At 44.0% G+C, this 23,489-nt stretch overlaps 1 protein-coding gene across 1 annotated transcript in view; it reads right to left on the bottom strand.

The window, feature by feature from the left end:
• Nucleotides 1-7,747, bottom strand: part of Prkch (protein kinase C eta) — a 198,928-nt gene extending 191,181 nt beyond the window's left edge. Inside the window, exon 1 of the mRNA XM_021201500.1 lies at nt 6,786-7,747. Coding sequence (XP_021057159.1) covers nt 6,786-7,148 — 363 coding nt within the window. The 5' untranslated portion in view covers nt 7,149-7,747. The remainder of the gene's footprint in view (nt 1-6,785) is intronic.
• Between the last annotated feature and the right edge of the window lie 15,742 nt (nt 7,748-23,489).

Raw genomic sequence — 23,489 nt, 5'->3', positions numbered from 1 at the left:
CCAGTGATGGGAGAGATTGGCTAGTGTAGGTGAAGCCCTAGGTTCAGTCGCCAACACTGAAAACATAGGAGAGGTATAACAAAGAAGTTGATTAGCAAAGTGATCTCAGAGAGTGATAAGAGCGGAGACAGGAGGATGCACGTGGGGAGGCAGCTATCCATCCCAGCCATAACCTATATGACAAAGCAACCAGCCTTCCCAGAGCAAAATCCATCTCCCGATGAAATGGAAGAACTAGATAGCTCACTCAAACATTGGAACAGACCTCCCTAGAGAGACTAAATCACATTCCCCTAAAACAAGCTAGTCAATGCTAGACGCTCCTTACAGCCACCTAGGGGGAGCAAAAATCAATCACGAGAATTAATAACCATTACAAAGTACAAAAGAGAAGAAGCCAAGTGATAGAAAATGCACAAGAATTTGGGTATAAAAATCTCATGCCCTCATGTCCAGCAATCAGGTTAAGAGACAGTCACTGGCTGCCCACAGGGCACCAGGCGCCTTCACCTGACAGGACTATCAAACGTGTAAGAGAAAATGTGCGGCTCTCCATGGCCACACGGAACGGAATGTCTTCGGGAGGTTGAACAGGAAAAGAGCCTGGGATCCCGCCAAGCAGGTCCTTCCTTCCTGAGGGGCGCCAAGGTCTTTCCATGACGCAGCCTCCAGATCCTCCTGCCTCCTTCGTGTCCTCTACACCCAGCCTCAAGTTTTAGACACCAGAGGAGTCAGAAACAAGGGCAAATACCAGGGGGAAAACGGAAACAGTGTCTCGAGCAAACTCTGAATATTCTGGAGTCCAAGAAATTATACAAAACAAACAAGTTCCAGAAGAAGCAGAAAAAAAAATATATAAGTGATAATCTAGACAATGAAAGTGTCCAGAGGGGGTGCTGGCTCAAATCTGTCATTGTTAGCATTCATTTTACACTTTCACACTTTCAGCAAAATAAAGATGATAAACCTTGACTGTTTTTCTAGTCTTCTTGAAGCATGACTGAAATGTAACTCAAGGCGTCTATAAAGTGAAGGACTTGGTGAGCCCTTGGTGTGTCAGTGTGAGCCCATCATCTCTGTAAAAATTATAAATAATTCACCTGTCCCCAGAATGCCCCTATACTTCCATTACGTTCTATCTATCCCTCACTCCCAGACACCCATGAATGTGCTTCCTGTCACCACAGGCTTAATTTTATTTTCCAGAACTTTTCATGAATTGAATCCTACAATAATGCCCTTTTGGGGGAAGGGGATGTGAGAGACAAAAGTTGTGGCCAATGCACAGAGCAGATTTCCTTTGAGATTCACCCATATTGCTGCATGCATCACTAATCCATGTGTTCTGACCGGTGGGGCTACAACTCCATTTATTTACATGTTCCTGTTTGTTGCATATGAGTTTCCGGACTGGGAGCCGTCACAGATGAAACCACTGTGAATGATCGATCCTGCGCAGGTCGCACTGTGAATGGTTCAATCTCTCTTGGTAAACACATGGGTAGATAAATCATACTGTAAGCACACGTTCGGTTTTCCAAGCGGACTGTAGCACTTGACCTTCCTAATGGCTGTGTGGGACAGCTACAGCTGCACCCCTCCTACCCCTCACTTGTGATGGGCAGGGCACTGACTCTGGCCTTTCCATGGGGGATACAGTGATATTTTGTTTTTATCTGTATTTCCTTAATGATTAGAATTATGGGGTCTACTTCAATATGCTATTTACCATAAAGGTATTTTATTCAAATACTATGACCTGCTTTTAAGTTGCACAAATAGGGTGTTTTCTCATTACTGTTGTGATTTTAGTGTTATTTTATTTATTTGTGTTGCCAGTACTTTGCCTAACTTACATTATGCAGTTATCTGCTCTCAGACATTGGCTTGTGTTTTCATAATGCTGGACATCTTTTAAGAAGTAATTTTTAAATCTGACAAAGCCCAATCCTAATCATTGGACTTTGGGATTGCTGTTTTCTTCCTTTATTATTTATTATTTATTGGCTGAACTCAAAATTATTACAATTTTCTGCTATAATTTCTTACAGAAATCTTACAGGCTCTTCTTGCAGGTCTATAGCATTTCGAATTAACTTTGGACATGGTGTGGGGTAGAAGCCAAACCTCTGCCCGGCCACTTGTTGGGAAGATGAACATGTTCCCCCACTGAACTAACTTCTGGGCTCTTTAGTCAAAATCTAACTGATGGTTCACGTGCAGATCTGTTTCTGGATTCTTCTGTTTCACGGGCCTACGGTAACACTACAATAAACTCTAAAATCAGATAGTGCACATCCTTCCATGTGTTCTTTTTAAAACTAATTCTCAGACCAATATAGGTCCTTTATATCTATCTCTGTATAATTAGAGTCCGTCTGTCAATTTTCATGACTTACTGAGCTTTCCTGAGATCCTGACTGAGACTGCTCTAAATCTACTGGATATTTTGGAAGAGCAGGGTTCTTAATAATTCAGAATCCTTCCAGCCACGAATACATCATAGTCTCCGTTTCCTTGGCTCTGTAGTTCAGCAATGTTTTATCCTTTCCACTGGAAAAGTCTCACATCTATTTTGCCTAATTCATCCAATTTCATCTTTAATTTTCTTACAAGTGATATATTAAAAATAATTTCAGTTTTCAATAGTTCACTGCTAATGATATAGAAACACAGTTGATTTTTGTACACTAGTTATTAGTTGGGATCCTGCAAACCAGCTAAACCTGATTGCTAGTCTTCCTTTTTTTCCCTGTAAATAAAGATGGTTTTTCTTCTTCCTCTTCCTCTTCCTCTTCTTCTTCTTCCTCTTCCTCTTCTTCCTCCTCTCCTTCTTCCTCCTCTCCTCCTCCTCCTCCTCCTCCTCCTCCTCCTCCTCCTTCTTCTTCTGTGATCTACGAGCATTTTGTTTCTTGAAACTTTCTTATTGCACTCTTGGACAGTGTGGAAACTAGAGGGAGCAGTACCCTTGCCTTGTGCCTGATCACAGCGGAATATTACTCACTCTCTCACCAAGATGTTCCTGCAGATTAGCATAGATGGCCTCTACGCTAGGAAGTTTCTGTTTCTAACTTGCTTAGATACTTTATTCTGGATGAACTGTTCATGTTCTCAAATGATTTTTCTTTATCTATTGAGGTGATTGTGCGAGCCTTCATTTTGACCCTGTCCAAAAGAGGTGTGAACTGGCAGTTCTACAAACATTAAATCTGCCTTAGAATCCTGGATAGAGCCTTCACTTGGTTATGGTATACTCTACTTGCTAGGGTGTTGTATTTAACTGACTAAAATTTAAAGCTTTTTGCATCTAAGATCATGAAGGGTGATGCCTGCCTACCGGTATTTTTGTCTTGCTCTGTAATGTCTTCGCTGTGTTTTGGTATTATTTCAAATAATGAAGTGATCTGTTTCGTTGCCTTCTATTTTCTGAAAGAATGTGTACAAAGCAAGTAATAATTCATCTTTTAAGTACACAGTATAGGGCTGGTGAAATGGCTCAGTGGGTAAGAGCACCCGACTGCTCTTCCGAAGGTCCAGAGTTCAAATCCCAGCAACCACATGGTGGCTCACAACCATCCGTAACAAGATCTGATGCCCTCTTCTGGAGTGTCTGAAGACAGCTACAGTGTACTTACATATAATAAATAAATAAAAATCAAAAAAAAAAGTACACAGTATAAAAGTCATCAGTAAAGACATCTGGGACAGTGAGTTGTATTGGTGAAGACTTCTAACTATAAACTCAATTGGTTTAACGATCATAAAACTACTTAAGTTACTTGAGGGGAATTGGGCAGTTTATGTCTTTTCAAGCTATGTTTGCTTCTTGTCTGAGACGCAGAGCTCACTGGCATAACAGGTTTGTAACACACCCGCATCCCCTTTGTACCGCAGGTTGGCTTTACAGCACTAGTCTCACTCCTATTCCAAACGCTGGTGACCTGCATGGAGTCCCCTCCTATCACAGGCATTCAAGCTTGAGGCTTAGCTATTGAAAAGTGGAAATACTCTGCTTTTTCTTTGTGTGGAGTTCCTGTTTTCTACGTGGCCAAGTTCTGGTATCTTTACAAACTTCCTTATTCTTGGCTCCGTTTGCTCTTCAGGTTCAAGGTGAAAACACAGATCTTGGACTTGAGGTCTTACCAATTTTGGTGTCTGATATGATCCGTTTCCATTAAAGAAAAAAAGTTTACCTGCATCCCATTCATTTATGTTATATATACTGAATAAAATGGGTGTACAATTAATAAAAATGTAAGATGCTGGATTTGGCACCAGATATACATTTTACTGAAATAGCTCTTTGCCTTTCTCCCACCACCGAACACCAACAAACTCATATTAAATCCAGAATAACTGGTTACTGTCTCCATACTTGGAAAGTATCTGGGGCAATGAAGCATAGAGAGGTTCAGGGTCTATTCTAATAAGAATAAAAAGGCTGCTTTATAATGAACTCATGGTTACATCCTTTTCTTAGGCTCCAGCAGTTGCTGGATTTTTTTTTTTTTAAGGTTAGCCATTTGTAGTTCCACTACCACCAGAATTTTCTCTCTTGTACTTGAACTGTGAACAAATTATACATTTGAATTTGATACACAAATGTATTTCTACAGTCTATAAAAGATAATTTTGAAGAGTATTCTTAACAAGAAAACATTCTAGTCATATTATCCTTAGTTTCAAAACATTTACAGCAATCACACACACACACACACACACACACACACACACGGATAGACAGACAGACAGACATACCATCTAAGTGAATACATAAATTCATGAGGAATCACTGGCTCCAGAATCATTTAAACACTCTTCTACCATTAAAGTTTCCCAAAATGCCACCAGTGGGCCCTATCAACATCTAGGCAGAACATTAAGCAATATAGATCTTTGAACTTTAGTTCAAATTTAAATCTTCATTCATCCCCTGCAACACTAAACAGCTCCATGCCCTCCCTAGCCAACCCTACACATAGCTCTCTTTTATCATGGCCTTATGTCTAGGTCTTCCTTTATGCTCCATGCTCTCAAACCTAACTATCTTTTCTGTCAGCTAGGAAGACTCTAAGTGCTGATGCTGGAGGCCCACGCCCAGAGGCTCCTATCTAGTTTATTTAAAAGTAGAGGTGTTTAAAAGCTCCCACGGGATCCAAATCTTCAAGCTAATCTAGGCTGTCTCCAGCAGGACATGCTTGTCATGGCTGATGGCCAGCCTGTACCACCATACTCCAGCACCTAACTCCTCTAGAGATTTGCCCAGCCTAACTCCTAACCAAACACTAATTCAGAACGCACATGCTCAGTTCAATTCCATGTCTGGAAATTCACAGACAAATGTGTAAACTTATTCGGGGAAACCGAGGTAAAAAGGGTTATCCCAAGGTCAAGCCAGCCTGGGCTAATGCGTGAGACTCTGTCTCACACCAACAACAAAGTTAATTTTTAACTGTATTTCATTGGTTCCTATCTAGCCCGCTACTAAATTCCAAAAAAGAAGAAAGTAAGGCCAAGGTGAAATTAACCCCATGATTTGAGAACTAAAGTTAAACAGTCATGGGTTTGTTTGTTTGTTTTTAATTTCTATTTAAAAGGTGAATTCTTACAAGCCTACTATTACAGAATATATGGTGAAATTAACAACACCCCAAAGTATAAAATATGTATCTCCATGAATCTTTGTCACTACCCATCTGGTGCTACCACTTGTGAATTTCAAACAGATTCTGAATAGCTATTCACCTCGGGTTCCAAGACCACTCCTGCCAGAACTAAGACCATTATTAAACTCTAGAGTCTTCACCGCACACTACACTTTGCCAGACCACTTCGTTGTAATTATCATTTCAGGGTCTCAGAGTGAGCACAATAACCCCAGCATCACAAAGACAGAGTGAGGATTAAGACATATGGGCGTTCTGGCGCTGTGTGAGGCAGGCACTCGAGAAATTTACAGTAGAAATTCTATCTCCGGGGAACTATGGGAATGGCAACAGCATATAAGAAGTTGCAGGCAGCTAAAGATCAATGCCGAAGGAGGACACCCAAACCCAAGGTGTCTTGGCCACCTCTTCTCAGAGGAATAGTTTGGAAGCTCTATCCCAGCACCCATACACCCCAGTCTAACTGAACTTAAGAGCAAACACAGAGAAGTTTTAAACCTCTCCCCCCACCACTCCCACCTCCACACTCGCCCGCCCCCAATCCCCAAGGGAAAAGCTAAACAAAACTCTGCCAGGGTGCAAAGCCATGCACTCACTCTGATCCCTGCCAGTGTAGCTTTTGTACCTCTGGGATGTAATGGATGTACATGCTGAAACACGTGTGCACGTCTGTGTGGCTGAACCAACATGCATCCGTAAACACTATGAATAATACTGGCGAGAATGTATGGCTTTCTCCTAAGAAGTGCTTGAAGCACTTGATTCAAACCATATCCCTTTCATATCGCCCCTTCTCTGCTTTTCTTTATCTGAGAGCTGAGATTCCCAAACCCCCCCCCCCTACCCCGAGAGGAGGGGGATGGAACTCTGTATCACTATTGGGCTTCCCCTAAGTACAAAGTTCAGGTCTACAAAGAGGACGGATTCCCAGAGTCCCGCCTGCGCCCGCATACACCCATGGCTGTCGCGTCAACAATGCAGGCCACCTGGGAAAGGACCGAAGTCTAGAGGGAATTCCTTCCCCTGCGGGCGATGAGGGAGCGGGACTCTGACGAGTTTTGAAAATTAAAAGGAGGGAAGGTCCAGCAGACATAAAGGAGCGAGGCGATCGCTACTTACCCAGCCCTCGAAGGTGTCCGAGGTGCCCGCCGTGCGCAACAGCTCCTGGAACTGCAGCGTGCAGTTGGCCACAAAGTGGTCATAGCCCAGGGGCGTCTCGTGGAAGACGGCTAGCTCCAGGTGGCCGCCGTCGGTGACATTGGCGCAGAACTCCTCGTTGTAGGTGGGTTTGTTGGTCTTCTGCTTTGTGCTGGTCTGGCCCACGCGAACCTGGTCTACGCTCACCGTCAGGTAGGGGTCCAGCAGCTGGTGGCCCTTTTTGAAGAGCGAGTGCCGCAGGGACCAGCGGGTGGGCTGCAGCCCTACAGCCTCGCCGATGCGGACCCTCAGATAGCCATTGAACTTCATCGTGCCGGACGACATGCCGGCGCTGCTGCCGGAGCCCCGAGGGGGCCGCGCTGGCAGGCACTGGGGAACCCGGAGCCCGGGCTCAGGGCAGTCCTCTCCGCTGCCACCGGCGTGGAGGTAGCTCCGGGGAGAAGCAGCGCCCGCGCCCCCTGCGACCGGCCATTCCGCCTCCTCCGAGGGATCTTCCCCTCCCCTCCTTCCCTCCCGCCCTTTCTCCCGAGGTGGAAAGGAGGGGAGCCGGGCTCCGAGCCCTCGGCGGGCTGCTGGGCTCCCGATCGTCCTCCCGGAGCGCGCGGGGCTCGTCCCTTCTCCGGGGCTGGACAGATAGTCTCCCCGGAGAGCAGGAGCGACCCGTCCGGCTAGCTCCAGCTTTGGCGTCTCTGCCCCCGCCTCCGCCCGCTCCTCCTGCCCCCGCCTCCGCGGGCTCACGCTCTCCCCCACTCGGTGAGCTGAGAACCAGGAAGCAGCAGCAGCCGCCGCCGCATCCCGGGCCGGAGCCGCGCGCCGCCAGGCTCCAAGTTCTCAGAAGCCCGGCTCGGGGGCTGCCACGCCTTCCGGACCCCGGGGGCGTGGCGCGCCGCGGGCAGCCCAGCCTTGTGGGGTGGGTGCCCGGGTTACGCGGTGGAGGGGGCCCGCTCTCCCCACCCACCCCAGGGGCGGTTCCCGCCCCGAGTGCTCGCCGATCCCTGCTCCTGGCGGCCCGGTTGGCGGTGCGTTTCGGGCTGGAGGCTGCCCTAAGGGGCTGGACAAAAAGAAAGGATTCCAGGCCCACCGCCAACAAACACCTGAGGCGTGGGAGACAGCCCGGGAGAGAGTTGGCAGGACAGGACAGTAGATGCGGAAAATCAGCAGCAGGGAGCTCCTACCTCCCACCCTAAGTAGTGGCCTGGAGACCCTGCCGAGGGTGACAGAGCCCTAGCCAGAGGCGGGTGCTCCGTGGGGAAGGGGAGGTCCCTTTCCTAATCTTTACGGGAATGGGTCATCCCAGGTTCAGTTTAGACTCATCCTGTTTATGCGCCTTTTCTGCAGAGAGTAATTAGTTGTTTTGTTTGCGTTTTTTTTTAATAGGGCAATGGTAATGATGGAAATCCTGTACTCCTTCCTCGGAGAGGTGTGTCACTGCACAAAGAGCAGGAAAGATTGGTTCTGCTGGAGACTGACAAGGCCAAGATGTAAAAAGTCCCTTCCTCCGCCAGAGGTGGTTTACTGGTCCTCCTAGTCCTGCAGTATACGGGGCGTTCACATGCGCCACCCTGACACACAGTGGCTTAGGAGCTGCCTCTTCTAGGAACAAACACTCTAGGTTGTTACTGTCAGAGTGGGCAGACCCTGAGTTTACCCATCTCATGACTTCTACGGTTTTGTCTCCTAGGTACACCTTTTAGTCTAATCCATTCTACCATGAAGCTTGCTCCCTGAGGGCCAGCCACAACCAATATGTCTCCTATAAAGTCTAGGCCATTCTTAAGATGCTTAAGGACACTCGCCATACTGGTTCTTACTAAACAGGTTGGTTGGTCGTCATCTGTCCCTTTTCTAGCACCTGGTTTGGCTCGCTGAGAAGGTTCTGGGCAGTTTCACATTAGGGAGTTGAGGCCTCGCCAGTAACAGCTTCACACTATAGGATGAAATGGAGAACAATGGGCTGGCCGGAAGAGCCTCTCTTGGAAATACCAAGGCTTCCTGAAAGAGTGGGGCAAGGAAGTAGAGGGTCACTTCAGTTCAGGCAGAGCTCTCCAAAGTGTGCTAGCAATGGTTCCAGTCGGCTGGGTAAAAGCAACTCTGACTCCTTCCCTAAAGAGCTGGACCTGGCTCCTCCAGAGAGCTGCCAGCTCGCCTTAAGAACCACGGAGGGCTGCTGCTCAGCTTCTGCATTTTAAGAAGACTGTCTCCAAATGAAGAGGAGCTACACAGCTAACCTGGGGTTGGGGTTGAAGGAACACCAGACATTTCACATTCACCCTACCAGGCACCAGGGTGGGCAGCGGCAGGACAGCCAAGTCCCTGATATTCCCGTGGGACCTAGAAACAACCAGCAGAAACATCACGTGTGGCAAGTGTAGGAAAAGAAAGGGCCAGGGGTCCTGACGCGTAATCCCTGTGGATGGGTAAAGATGAGTCCTCTGAGGAGATAGGCTAGCGGGGATGGGTCAGACTCTCGGAGAAGCAGCACGGTTTAACCTGTCTGGAGAAAAGACTGGAGAGCTGGAGACAGGAAAGATGAAAGTCAAATGAGTAAGCAGATGCTGCATAGGTAGCCACACTGCCAGACTGGGGCTGAGGAGGGGACCCAAGAGAAAGGCTATGGACATTCCTATGAGCAATCTCAGAAGCCCAGGAAGCTGTTAAGCAGAGCCAAGGCAGGGTGAGATTTATGGATTTAAAAATATTTCTTGGGCCATGTGGCCAGTCTATTGAAAGAAGACGCCTGGGTGGAGAGGGTCCTGTGAGGAGGCTGCTCTTAACTGGGATTTCCAGGGGTTAATGGAGATGAAGGAAAATAGGTTGATTTGAGAACCGTTAAGGAGGTAAAACTGGCAGGTTTGGAGGCTAGATCGAAGGGAGGGAATGAGGAAGGGAAAGATGGAACATGACTTGCAGAATACAGCTCCAGCAGCTGGGTCCGTTGGGGAGCCGTTAAGGAGTTCCGAAACAGCGCTGGAGAAAAGATTTGTGGGAGGAGACGAAGAGTTCGATTTGAAACCTGTCGGGTTTGATGGATGTTTGATACATTTAAGTGGAAATCTGAAACCCGGCAATTGGCTAGGTGATTGTGACAGTCCAGGGGACTGTCTGGGCTGAAGACATAAATTTAGGAGCCAAGGTATACAGATAGTAATAGAAGCCAGAAGAGTGGGCGAAGCTCTGCTGTGGGAGAGAAAAAGAAAGACAATGACCGTGTAGCATGAGATAAAAAGAACAAAGAGAGAGCTACTCAGAAACCCTAGCATTTGTGGGTGGAGAAGGAGGCAGTGATGCCTAGAAGCAAGCATGAGAGGAAGAGGAAGGCCAAGAAGGTGCCTCTCGCAGGTATTGTGGCAGCCAAAGGATAAAGGGTTCAGGCAGAGAGGAGTGTTCAGCTAGGTTGGATGGTGCTGGGATTACATAAGCACAGAACAAAGGCACTCAGTGGACAAGGCTTTGGGGGCAGTAGATGACCATCCAGAGTGAGTTGAGCTGAAAAGTGAAGGAGTAAAGAATGCTAAGATAAAAACACAAGGTTTGGGCAGGATGAGGAGAATGTGCACTGAAGAAGAGGAGACGACACTGGGAGAGGCTCTCAGAGAGTGGGGTAGCAAGGCAAGACAGGAGAGGCTGCACCCAACCCTGAAAATGCTGGAGCAATAAAGGGATGGGCCTTGCTTTAAAAGAAGTGTCCAGCTGAGCTCATGTGGTCGTGTGTGCCTCTAGACCCAGCTACTGGGAAGTCTGAGATAGAAGGATGACCTAAACTCAAGTCCAAGTCCAGCTGGGGCAACACAGCCAGACACCAGTTCCAGGGTAAGAGAAATATCTATGTTTGCATTTTAGTCTGCTTGGTAAAGCTGTCTGATTAAAGTCACACATGACAGTGAGATAGTTAGATTCCCCAAAAATGCCACAGGCAAAGTACAGGTCACCTCTGGCATCAGTCTAACTGTTTCCTAGGGCACTCACCTGCTCTCTTACCCTCTCTGCCCCTTTTGTCACATGCGGCCCCTTTTCTTCATCTCTTGCCCACATTTTTAGACAGGGTCTCTCTGTGTAGCCTGGAATGTCATCATACTGCTCTCAAACTTACAGACACCCAGGGCTGTCTCAAAACAGAGAAATGATGATGATGATGATGATGATGATGATGATGATGATGATGATGATGATGATGATGATGAAAAGGAGAAACTGGGAGCCGAAGGTGCACATCTGTAATCCCAGCACTTCGTGTGGCAAAGTCTGGTGGATCTGTGTAGCCCTGGCTATTCGGGGACTCTCTACGGAGACCAGGCTGGCCTCACACTCACAGAGATCCACTTGCCTCTGCCTCCTGAGTGCTGAGATTAAATATATGAGCCACTTGGCAGGCTTTTTCTTCTCTCATTGCCTTCCTGGTTTTCTCCTCCAGGAGCTGGCTCCTTCTGGACAGACAGAGAAGAAAGCCACTGGCAGCTCCAGATTCCCTGATGCCCAGCTTAACAGCCCTGGCAGAGCAAAGATTTCCCTATTAGCATCTTCAAGCCAAAATCCAGGAAGATGAGTGACTTCCAGGAGACATTAGACAGGTCCAAGGTCTCCATGGTGGAGGGCTATCTGTTAGCCCAAGCCTCCGCTGTGAACAGCTTTTATCCAGATCTGGGCCTGTTGTAGAAGAAAGACAGATGACTAAGAAGTCCTTTATGTCTCTGCATCCTTCCCAGCTCACTACATGTATGTTTCCCAATAAAGCAACCAATGATAGAGGTAGATTTATGCCATCACTTTGAAATCTGTGCGACTGATGCTTTGTAAACAAGTATCTTTTCCTAGTGCCTCTTAGCCACACACTAACTGAGCTTCTCTGTATGTGATTCCTAGCACATTTTTGGGACATCATTATCATCATCATCATCATTATCATCACCATCACCATCGTAATCATCATCGTAATCATCACCAGCGCTCTGGGTTGACTGAATCACTGCCAATTTTCTGATTTCTTAAGGACCATTTCATGCAATGTTCATTCCACATTTAAAAGAGAATTGGCATATGTAGCAAATGTCCCAGCCAGGTCAAAACTTACTTCTTGTTACTATGTCTCACACAGCCTTTGGGGAACAATCTGACAGTGAATATCAAAGGAGTCAAAGCTGCTTGGTCCTTACACTGGAAACATTACTAATACTTGGATGTGTAAGTAAATCCTAGAGTAACTTCTCAATGGACTACTATGTAGTTATTAAAAGTACATATAATTAACAGCAAAAACACCAGAGTAAATAACATTTAAAAGTAGACTATTAAGTTTAAATATGTTATAAAGTACACAAGATACATATAATAAAATGTTATATTGTAAAATAAATAAAAAACGGGTGTTAGAGTGCTGTGCTTATAAATAAATAATAGACTTACTTATCTCAAAAGGTTCTGAAGATAACCAAGTCACAAAAACCATGTGATCCATTGCTGGACAGAGGGTGTACTTTGGCCATGATATTGGCTGCCATATTATAATATATTGAGCATCCACCATTGTAACAAGACACTTGATAAACTTTATTTGTTTGATCCCCATGACAACAGTACAAGTTTTATTAGACTCAGTGCTTTACAAATAAGGGAATCCAGGGTCAAAAGATTTGTATGAATTTGATCACAGTTAATGCATAGTTAAGCTGGGTTTGGCCCATTTCTTTTTTTAAAGCCTGCATACCTAAGCCCCATGCTGGAGTGATTCCAGTCCTTAGTATGTCAGGAAAGTACTGCTGGTTCTGAGTAGAAGGCAAAGGAGGACACAGTGGTGTGCAGGGAGGGGTCAGCGCGGTTCTGTTCCGTATCCATCTCTAAGTGTGCAGAGGAACATCTAAATAGGAGGGACCACGATGTCCTACTTCCAAGTGTTCCGAAAAGAACAGAAAATGCTAGATACTTCACAGAAACTAAGATTTCTCAGAATAGAAGAATGACACCCATCTCATATGGAAAAGTGATACACATATTACAGGGACCAAGGAGAAAGACCCACACCCAGGCGTGTCATTGTGAAGCCTCTGAAGGGGACAGAGAATACAGGAAGTGCTTCAACCTCTTCAGAGGAAGAACTGAGGCAAAACGGAGACCAGGGGAACAATAAGATCAGAGAGGTTCGCCAGCTCAGGATCCCGACACAGCAATCAGCTAGGATATCTATAGGACAAACAGCCCCAGGGGAGAGAGGAAAGAAGGAAAGGATGTATAAAGGAAAAGCCCGACTGACCCTGTGTCCTCTGAAGACACAGGAAGAGGAGCCTTTAAACCCAAGCAAGACAGGTTCCCCAGACTGAGGGCAGGGCAGATCCTGAAAGCAATGTCCATAAAGAACAGTCAAGTTAGTGACTCTGTGTACTGTCTCCAGCCCAGTGATCAGGAGCAGGAACCCCCATAAAACACTTCTGCCACTGGTTCCTAATAGGAAAATCAAGTGAGGCTAAATATGAGATGTGCCTAAGAAAGCAAATGCAAATCCCCCTTGCGATTAATTGACTTCTCTACATAACTCATGCAGCTGAATCTACCCAGATCAGAGTCAGGATCATCTGCATACGAGGTTGGGTGTCACACCTAGCAAACCACGACAGTCTATTAACAAACAGACTCATAAAGGCCTGATTATAGCTTTGTCAATTAAGAAAACACATTTCATATACAATAAAAAGATAAACTGTTTATGGGAGTCTAAACTAATTGCATGTAGTCACCCCAAACTTGTTGTCTTCAAGTGTATAATAACAACTGGAAATTAAACCATGTCACGTGAGGCAAGAATCTTACTTCGGATTAAAATTTAAAACTTACTATACATCTTCACTTTTAGTATTATTTTTCTTGGCACATTAAAAAAGGCATTCAAGGAGGAAGCAAGTGAACACAGCTTAAAATAGTAATCATTTTTCTCTAAACCTATTATTAATACCGCCCATGGTCAGCTTATCCCATTCATTTGTCTGGTTTGGTTCTGATCCATTAGCAAGTCAAGCGGTTATTAACTACAAGTATCAACCAAGTTATTAGCTGGTGTCACTTATGTGAGAAACTTGGAAAAGGAAAACGCCAGCCTGGGACCCTCACCCTTCAGGGGTTTTTCTCTGGTTCATTAAGTGACTGTGCATATACTCACTCATTCCTTTCTGGATAATTCCATCATACTTGGATTATTAAGGTCTCCCACAATTACCTTTAGGTCATTTAAAAGAACCTTCACACAGAGATACACCCACCCACCCCCAACACACACACACACACACACAGAGAGAGAGAGAGAGAGAGAGAGAGAGAGAGAGAGAGAGAGAGCCTTTGACTAAACCATTTATAGTGATAGAATTTAATACACAAAATGCTTTTCATCAATTCAGATGATTGCACCATCAAAGTCACTTGAGTGTAAATGGGAAGAGCATCTTGGGGATAAAGCCACACCTGTGTGCTTACTATACTGACCATCCCACTGCTTTTGTGAAACAGAGTGAACTGAACAGCAGAACAAAGGTTCGGGTGACCAGAATCCTGGTTAGCAGAAGACGTGTATAAGTACTGGGTTGCTGTAAATTTGGATGGGTGTACCCCTGAATGTGAACAACGGTTGTCACAGGTCATGAGTGGATTCAGAAAGCAGCCCATCCTAGCGGCAGAAGTTGATGCCCTACCGACCTTCACTGCCCTGCGTGTTCCTTCTCTAGAGGTTATGCAGCCCACTCGGAGTAGTGCCCGGTACATAGAAAGCAACTTATAAAGTGTTTCTGTTGCTGTGGGCTCTTCTCCTATTATCTCTATTTTGTGGTTTTTTTTTTCCATAGTGAAAACTTTACCAGTATAATAAAGGGTTTTGAGGTCATATAAAAATTTCTAAAACAATACACAAATCGCAGTAAAACCGGCTTCGATCATTTTAAATATTAATCATTTCCTGTGTTCTCTCTGGTGAAAAGTGAACTGTTTGTTTATTTGTTTGTTTGGTAGTTGAAAACCCAACTGAGCCCTGCTCCCAGAGCTTGTAGTTTGTAAGAATTCATAACAGACTCCTGTCCTTGAAACCCTGCCTGAGACCCCAATCATCTTTATCGTGGAAGGAGGAGAAGGAGAAGGAAGAGGAGGAAGAAGAGGAGGAAGAAGAGGAAGAAGAGGAAGAAGAAGAGGAGGAAGAGGAGGAAAAGAAGGAAGAGGAAGAGGAGGGGAGAACAGCAACAACAACAAGAGTCTATATAACTAGCCAAGACATACTTCTGCATTGAAATCTTCCAAATCCTTGCTTCTCCAGTCTCCTCTTTTCAAACTCTCTCTTGGGCAGCTGGAAGGATGGCTCAGTAGTTAAGAGCACCTGCCAGATGTGCACCTACTTCCGGAGGACCACATGATTCCAGTACCACACTGAACGACTTCAGCTCCAGATAATCTATCACACACACACACACACACACACACACACACACACACACACACACTAAAACAATCAAAGCCGGCCACAGTGACACAGGCTTTTAATCCCAGCACTCAGGAAGCAGAGGCAGTTCGATCTCTAGGAGTTCCTGACTAGCCTGGTCTAAGTAGTGAAATGTTATCTAAAAAAACGAAGATAAACAAGCAAACAAAAACCAACCAACCAAAGAACCCTGAACAATCATAAATAATTAGGTAAAATTCAGAATTGAGGCCTTTGTCCTTTAGGGTTTTGTGGGTAGTAACTGCCTTAAGGGTCATATATCAGACACCCTGCAAATCAGATATTTACATTACAATCTATAACAGGAGCAAAGTTACAGTTATGAATTATCAATGACATAATTTTATAATTGGGTTCACTACAACATGGGAGGCTGTCTTAAAGAGTACTCAGAGGGCATTTCTGACAACACTTTCAGAGTAGCTGGGGGAGTAGGATGACCCAGTAACTGGAGTCTCGGACAGTGTTTGACAAGCCAACATGGTCCTTCGGGAGGCCATGGTGGTCGAGCATGTAGGTTCACGGCCTCCAAAGTTGTTGGCCATTGAGCAAATCATATCCTTACGTATGTGAGGAACTGGAGTTAATTTAAAGGAGGCAGCCTGTGGAAGTGTGCCATCAGATCACTCTTTCCTTCAGCCCACCCCATCCTTGCTGTAGCACGCTCCACACCACGTGCCCTTGGGTGAGAAAGATCAAGCCACAGTCGGAAAGCCAGTAAAAGACCCATCACCACGGCAGAGGGAGGCTCTGAAATCTCCTATTCTCTTAGTCCAAACACACTCACCAGTCGTGAGTCAAGGGCAAATCCCAGAAACAACACACAGTGCAATACCGGGACACAAGGGGAAAAGGACTCTGGAGACTCTCACCAGAAAGGGACACAGCACGCTCAAGGACGACGCGGCATGGGAATACAGAAGCTCCCAGCACACTAAGACGAAAGATGGGCTCGATACTCAGAAAGGAAGCCCACAAAGGAATTTTACACGTTTCCCTGGGTTACTCTATTTTTTTTTTTTTTTCGGAGTCTGAATAACTGAAATCAGGAAACACCTGGGGTTGTTAACATTAGTTAGGAAATGACTTTAAAAACTTGGGCTCTGTTTGAGATAACGGGTGGCAGGCAGTGATACGGCTCCAGCATCTATGATTCCATAAAAATGCACAAGCTGGTTCTCTTTATTGGGACCCATGTTCATAACAACAACTAAAGAGTCAATGTGTTTATGGGTTTTTTTTTAAGTTTTAAATTTGTCTGGCATTTAGCTGCATTTTTGTCCATATTTATAATTATATAAAGATGTTGTTATAACTGATGTGAAGATAAATGCATGTGATAATAGACTTAAGATAAAATATGTTTAATAATGGGGCTGAAGAGATGGCTTGGTGGTTCAGAGCATAGGGGACCTAGGTTCAGTCCCCAGGACCCACATGTTAGCTCACAGCTCCAGGCGATCAGACACCCTCATTCCAATGCACATGAAATAAAAACAAATCATTTAAAATATATATGTATACAGTATTTAAGAGGAAGATGGGCTAGAAAGTAAAATTAAGGACACACAGAAAGGTGGATTGTGTAGGAAGGCTGGCTAACAGAACTCCAGACAGAACCTGTTTTAGCACTCAGGAGCTGGGATGGGAATTCAAGCCCTTGTGGGGCTGTTGTTTAAGCTTTCTCTGAGTTCTTGGGACTTGGAGCCTGAGTTCTCCAGGTTCCACTGTCAAGTAAACCACTGACTAGCAGGTCTTGTCGCCAATTGATTTATATAAGCAACATTATCGCTTACATTGCTTGGATACACTTTGTTGAACTGTGAGAAGCACACACATTACAATGCAATACTTTATATCAGCATTCTTAGAAAATTCAGTTCCGGGCAAGTTTGTTTCTTGCATTTTTCCTTTGATACATTATTTAGATTATTGATTGTGAAAAAAAAAGGTTATTTTTTTGTTATTTTAAGGAAAGTAACAGATCGGTTCTTATATTAGAGAATAAAATTGACATAGAACATTTTGTCTTGTAATTTTATCCTGTTTCACTTTTTAAACATGAATGTGTTCCTGTATATGCAAGTTTGTGTGTGTGTGCGCGTGTGTGTGTGTGCGTGTGTGCGTGTGTGTTTGTGTGTGTTTGTGTGTGTGCATGTGTGTGTGTGCGTGCGTGTGTATGTGTGCGTGTGTGCGCGCGTGTGTGTGTGTGCGCGTGCATGCATGCGTGCATGTTTGTGTGTGTGTGTGTTTGTGTGTTTGTGTATGTGTGTGTGTGTGTGTGTGTGTGTGTGTGTGACCAGAGGCTGACATTGGGTGTCTTCCCTCTATCACTCTACATGCTCGTCATGTTGGTTAATTTGTCTGAGACAAGGCCTCTCACTGAACCAGGAACTTAAGGATTTAGCTCTACTGGCCAGCAAGCAAGCCCCAGGGACCGTCCTATGTCTTATTCCCACAGGGTGGTGGTTTGAGTAAGAATGGTCTTCATAGGCTCCTAGGTTTGAATATTTGGTCCCTAGTTGGTGAATCTATTTGAGAAGGATTGGGGGGGGGGGTATAGTCTTGTTGAAGGAGGTGACACTGGAGGGAGGGGACTTTGACATTTCCAGTTGTCTCTCTCTGCCTCTGGATCACACGTAAGCTCTCAATCACTGCTCTAGCACCATGCCTACCTATGGGTGGCTACACCATCCACCATGGCCTCTCACCCTCTAGAATGGTGAGCCCTCAGATTAAGTGCTTTCTTTTATAAGTTGACCTGTCCGTGGTGTTTTGCCATACAACAGAAAAGTAACTAAGACATGTTATAGATACATACAGCAAAGCCTGGCTGTTTACACAGCTGCTGAGGGTCTGAATTCAGGGCCTTATATTTCATAGCAAGCACTTTACTAACTGAGCTATCTCCCCAGCCCATGAACCCCAATTCTTAAATAGACTCCTACTAGAATACACACTGTTCCACCCAAACTCATGCTAAATGCTTGACAGATGTGTTCCAGTGTTTGGTTAAGTAAGTTGTATTAATCATAATCATTTATACAAATTAGTTGCAGTCATTTAAGTGAACTCCAGTAAACTACGTTTTTCAGTCCTAGAGTTGAACCCTAGGCCCACATGTGATAGGGAAGCATTTGCCAGGGAGCTGATATTACTTCCTATATCTGAAGTAATGCTTGTTAATGTCAGATTAAGAGCACCAAGTGAGGGCTGGAGAGATAGCTCAGCAGTTAAGAGCACAGACTGAGGACCCCTTCCAGAGGTCCTAAGCTCAATTCCCAGAAAACCACATGGTGGCTCCCAACCATCTGTAGTGGGATCTGATGCCCTCTTCTGGCATGTCTGAAGACAGCTACAGTGTACTCATATACATAAAATGAATAAATCTTTAAAAAAAATTTTTTTAAGTGAGACAGGAGTGAAATAAAGAGCTGTCGGGCCAGGGTGTAGCTCAGTGGTAGAATGTGTCTTCAGCACGCACTGGGCCTTTTGTTAAATCCCCAGAATGTGTCAGGTGCAGAGAAGGGAGCAAGAGAAGGTTAAGGAAGGGAAGGGCAAAGAGGAGAGTGATAATGAATAAGATAGAGGAAGATAAGAAGAACTAGATGAGGAGAAAGGAGATATAGAAGATGGGGGGATAGGAGGGGGTAGAGGGGAGGAGAAGGAAGAAGAGGGGGAATCCCAGACGTCATGAGGTGAGGCAGAAGGATCTTAAGTTTAAAGCTAGCCTGGGCAACATATGAAACTTTGCCTTCAAAACAAAACAAGAACAAAAAAAACCTGAAATAGAGCTACCCAGACAGGTAATTTTTAAAAGCCTAGTAATATTATGAGAATTTGTCAGTAATTCAATAGCCTGATAGAGTAAACTTTGACAAAATTTATAAGAAAATCCAGTCATTATAACTCTTTTACAGTAATGTTCAGCAAATGGATTCTGGGCATGGTGGGAAGAGCCTGTAGAACCAATTACATGAGAAGCTGGAGCAAAAAGCCAGAAAGTCCCAAGCAGAGTAAATATGAACACACAAAAACAACAGAAATGTCAGCCTAATTATGTCACTGTCGAAAGACTAAAACACAAAGATGGAGTATAGTATTGAGATCAGAAAGAACAATCGCTTTCAGGGGAAGACAATATTATGAATGACAGTTTTCATCTCATTAGAAATGGGGGAAAGTGGATGGAATGGAATGGCTGTCAGCCCAGAATTCCATTCAGAAGAGAAAACAGGACTGGCGAGATGCTTGGGGGTTAGGCCCCTAGATCACGTACTGCTTTCAGAGGACCCAGGTTCTGTTCCCAGCACCACATCAGGTGGCTCACGATGTCCCTAAACTCCTGGGTCAGGGGACTCAGGGGGTCTGCACCTCTTCTGAGGGCACCTGCACTCATACATGAGCGCATGCAAACACACACACATACACACACACAAATACACACATTGCATGCATACACACACATTATCACACACAGACACTCTTTACAAGTGATACGAAGTGAAAAACCATAAAAGATAACTTTGGATAAGTGATTCATAGTGAAACAGAAGAAAAATGAGTATTGGAAGACTATTTAGCATGACAGGAAATGCTAGCAGGGAGAAATCCAAGCCACAGAAATAAATAGCACCACAAATAACATTTTTCATATAAACATTTATAAATATGTATATTTAATACAACCAATTGTTTAAAGATAGTACACTGTAGGAGGTTTTGCTCATGACAAAGTAAAATGTATGACAATAACAAAAAGAACAGAGTTAATAAAATTGTACTGTTTTAAAGTTCTTTTCAATTTTTTACATTTATTTAGTGTTCATTTGTCTGTGTGTCTGTGTGTGCACATGCACACACACAAATGAACACTAAATAAATAGTGCACACATGGACAGCAGAGGACCCCCTGGAGGTTGGTTCTCTTGGTTCCAGGCATCAAACTTGTACCTTTAGGCTTGGAGGGAATTGCTTTATTTGCTGAAACACCTCACCAACCCCAGGTAAAATTCCCATATTTTACATAAAGCAGTCCAATTGGTCCAATATGCTATTAACTTAAATAGATTGACTAATAAAAATTGTTATCCAATTTAGCACTCTAGCCAAACATGATCACATTTAAACTTAAATTGGTAGAAAATAAGTGGAAATTTAAATTTCAGCTCTTTGGTGGTATTTGTTCCCAAGCTACTGAGATGAACTGCTGTCTTGCAGTGTAAGATCAAGGAACTCTTTCTTTCCAAAGTTATTTTAGTCATTGTGTTTAACCACAGCAACAGAAACCCTGACTAAAACACACCCTTACAGAAAGCTATCTCTCTTCTAGAAGCTACCAAATGGCAATTGTTCCTCAACTATGGTGGCACTTGGTACCCATTGGCACTGCCCTGCTGGCATCCTGTCTGTCTGTACACGTGGTAGTATTTTTAGGATAAGAAAAGAGAAAATGAGAAAAGGAAAATATAAATGAAAACAAACAAAAAATGAATAGCAGGTGGTAGACAAGTCCAGCATAGTAATAATATCTTAAATATAAATGAACTAAAATGAACTAAAGAAAAGGAAAAGATTACAAGGTTAAATAAAATCAGGATTTGATTAAAAAAAGAAAAACTTTCCAAAGACTCAAAAGTGTTGAGAGTAAAAGGAGAAAAGCAGATTATGTAGTAAGAAATGAGTACTGAGAACATCATCACACAGAATATATTTCAAACCAAAGACAATTGTTGAGTTTGAAAAATGACATTCTTTAACAAAATGGTTGTAGTGTCCTAAAGATATAAAAGGTATAAATAAGTGTGTCACTGGATGCCTTTGTGCTGGCTAGCTTCAGGTCAACTTGACACATGCTGAAGTCATAAAAACCTCAACTGAGAAATGCTTCCATGAGATAGGGCCATAGGCAAGTGTGGCAGGCATTTTCTTAAGTTGTGATTAATGGGCAGGGGCCAGCCCATGTGGGTGGGGCCATCCTGAGCTGGTAGTCCTGGCGTTTATAAGAATCAAGCTGAGAAAGCCAGGAGGAGCAAGCTAGCAAGCAGCACCCTTCCATGGCCTCTGCATCCGCTCCTGCCTCCAGGTTCCTGCCCTATTTGAGTTCCTGTCCTGACTTCCTCCAATTATCACAGCTACACTAAAATGAATATAAAGATAAATGGCTCAAGTGATTTTTAATTTTTTATGCAAAGTATGAGTAGTTTGCCTGCATGTTTGTATGTGCACCATGTGCAGGCCTGGTGCCATGGAGGCCAGGAGAGAGCGTCAGGTACCTTGGAGCTGTACAGATGGTTGTGATCTACCATGTCGGTGATGGGCACTGAGTCTGGGTCCTCTGTAAGAGCAGCTGGCGCTCTTATCCATTTAGCCATCTCTCCAGCCCCAGTTTGAAAAATTTTATAACCACTTTAACTTAATTAGCATGTTTAGTATACCTCATTTATCATCTATGGAATAAATATTGTTTTCAAGAGAATATGGGATGGTTACCAAAATCACATGCTGGAACATAAATACAAAACTGAGGGAAAAAGAAAAAACAAAGAAAAAAAAAACTGAGGGAATACATGCTCTGAAATAGGGTATAATTTAAAGATAAAATATTGAAAAACTTCCTAAATATTTGAAAATTACCCAACATGATTATAACTCTTGAGAAAAAAAGTTACAAGTGATATTGAAAAAAAAGCAAAATTTGAATATAGACAACATATTGCTTAAAAGGAAATTTAAATATTTACACTTACATTGAGAAAAAAAAGAATGCTTTTAAAGGGTAAAAAAAAAAAAAGGGAACAAATTAAACCCAAAATAAGTAGAAGTAAGAACATAATTAAGAGCAGAGAGTGATGAAATAGAAGACAGATAAAAATCAGGTAAAAAGCTTGGCTCTTTGAAAGATTAATAATATTTCCAACACTCCAGTAAAACTAGCCAGTAATTCTCCTGGAACACCAAGAGGGTGTAAGCTCTGCCTCTTTGTTCTCTTTTCTTGCATATATGCATACATACATACGTACGTACATACATACATACACACATACATACATACATACACATACATTCATACATACACATACATACTTGCATGTAGTAGTTTGAAAAAAATAGTCAAATATAGTCACAAGGACTGACACTATCAGGAGCTGTGTTCTCGTTGCAGTAGGTGTGGCTTTGTTGGAGGGAGGGCGTCACTGAGGGAGAGCTTTGAGGTTTCAGAAGCTCAAGCCAGGCCTAGTGGCTCACTGTCTCTTCATGCTGCCTGCTGATCCAAATGTAAAACTCTCAGCTACCTCTCCAGCACCATGTCTGCCTGCGTGTGGCCATGCTTCCCACCATGATGATAATGTACTAAACCTCTGAGACTGTAAGCCAGCCCTAATTAAATATTTTCCTTTATAAGAGCTGCTGTGGTCCGGTGTCTTCTCACAGCAATAGAAACTCTAAGACAATGAATATATATATGTACACTCCTACATACATGTACATGTATGTACGTGCATGCACATATATACATACACACATATACAAACACAATACATGCATACATAAATACATGCCTACACATACATGCATATATACATACATATATACACACACATGTGCACACATACACATGCCACATACCTTGCAGCCAGTGATACATAAGCAAGGTGGCTGTCAGCTTGTAAAGAGGAAAAAAAGCTTTGCTTGCTTGAAAAAAGGAAGGAAGAGGGAAGGAAAGAAAGAAAGAAAGAAAGAAGAAAACTGCTGTGAGGATGAGAAAAAGCGATGACTGCACGTTGACTTTAGGGCCCCAGGTAAAGGTGCTGCAGTGGAGTAGGAGACTGGGAAGAAGGGGTTAGTGGGTGTAGACTTCCCTTTCATCACAGATAGCAAGTGATCTACTGAAACAGGCCTACAGCGTTTTATAAATGAGACCCTAGCTTCTCTCCATCAGAACAAGGGACAGCGTGGTGCTCTCATGCTCTCTGTGCTGCAGATGGGGGTCAGGATTTAGAGGCTGACTGCCTAGCCCAAGTCGAGCTCCCCTCATTGCTGGGTAATTTAAGAAATGTCTCTGTGGGGCTGGAGGGATGCTCAGTGGTTAAGAGCTAGAGAGGAGGAGCTAGAGAAAGTACCCAAGGAACTGAAGGGGGCTGCAACCCTGTAGGTGGAACAACAATATGAACTAACCAGTACCCCCTGAGCTTGTGTCT

Source organism: Mus pahari, chromosome 7 (assembly GCF_900095145.1).
Source record: "Mus pahari chromosome 7, PAHARI_EIJ_v1.1, whole genome shotgun sequence".
NCBI classification, from domain to species: domain Eukaryota; kingdom Metazoa; phylum Chordata; class Mammalia; order Rodentia; family Muridae; genus Mus; species Mus pahari.
This window is presented reverse-complemented; position numbering and strand designations above follow the sequence as displayed.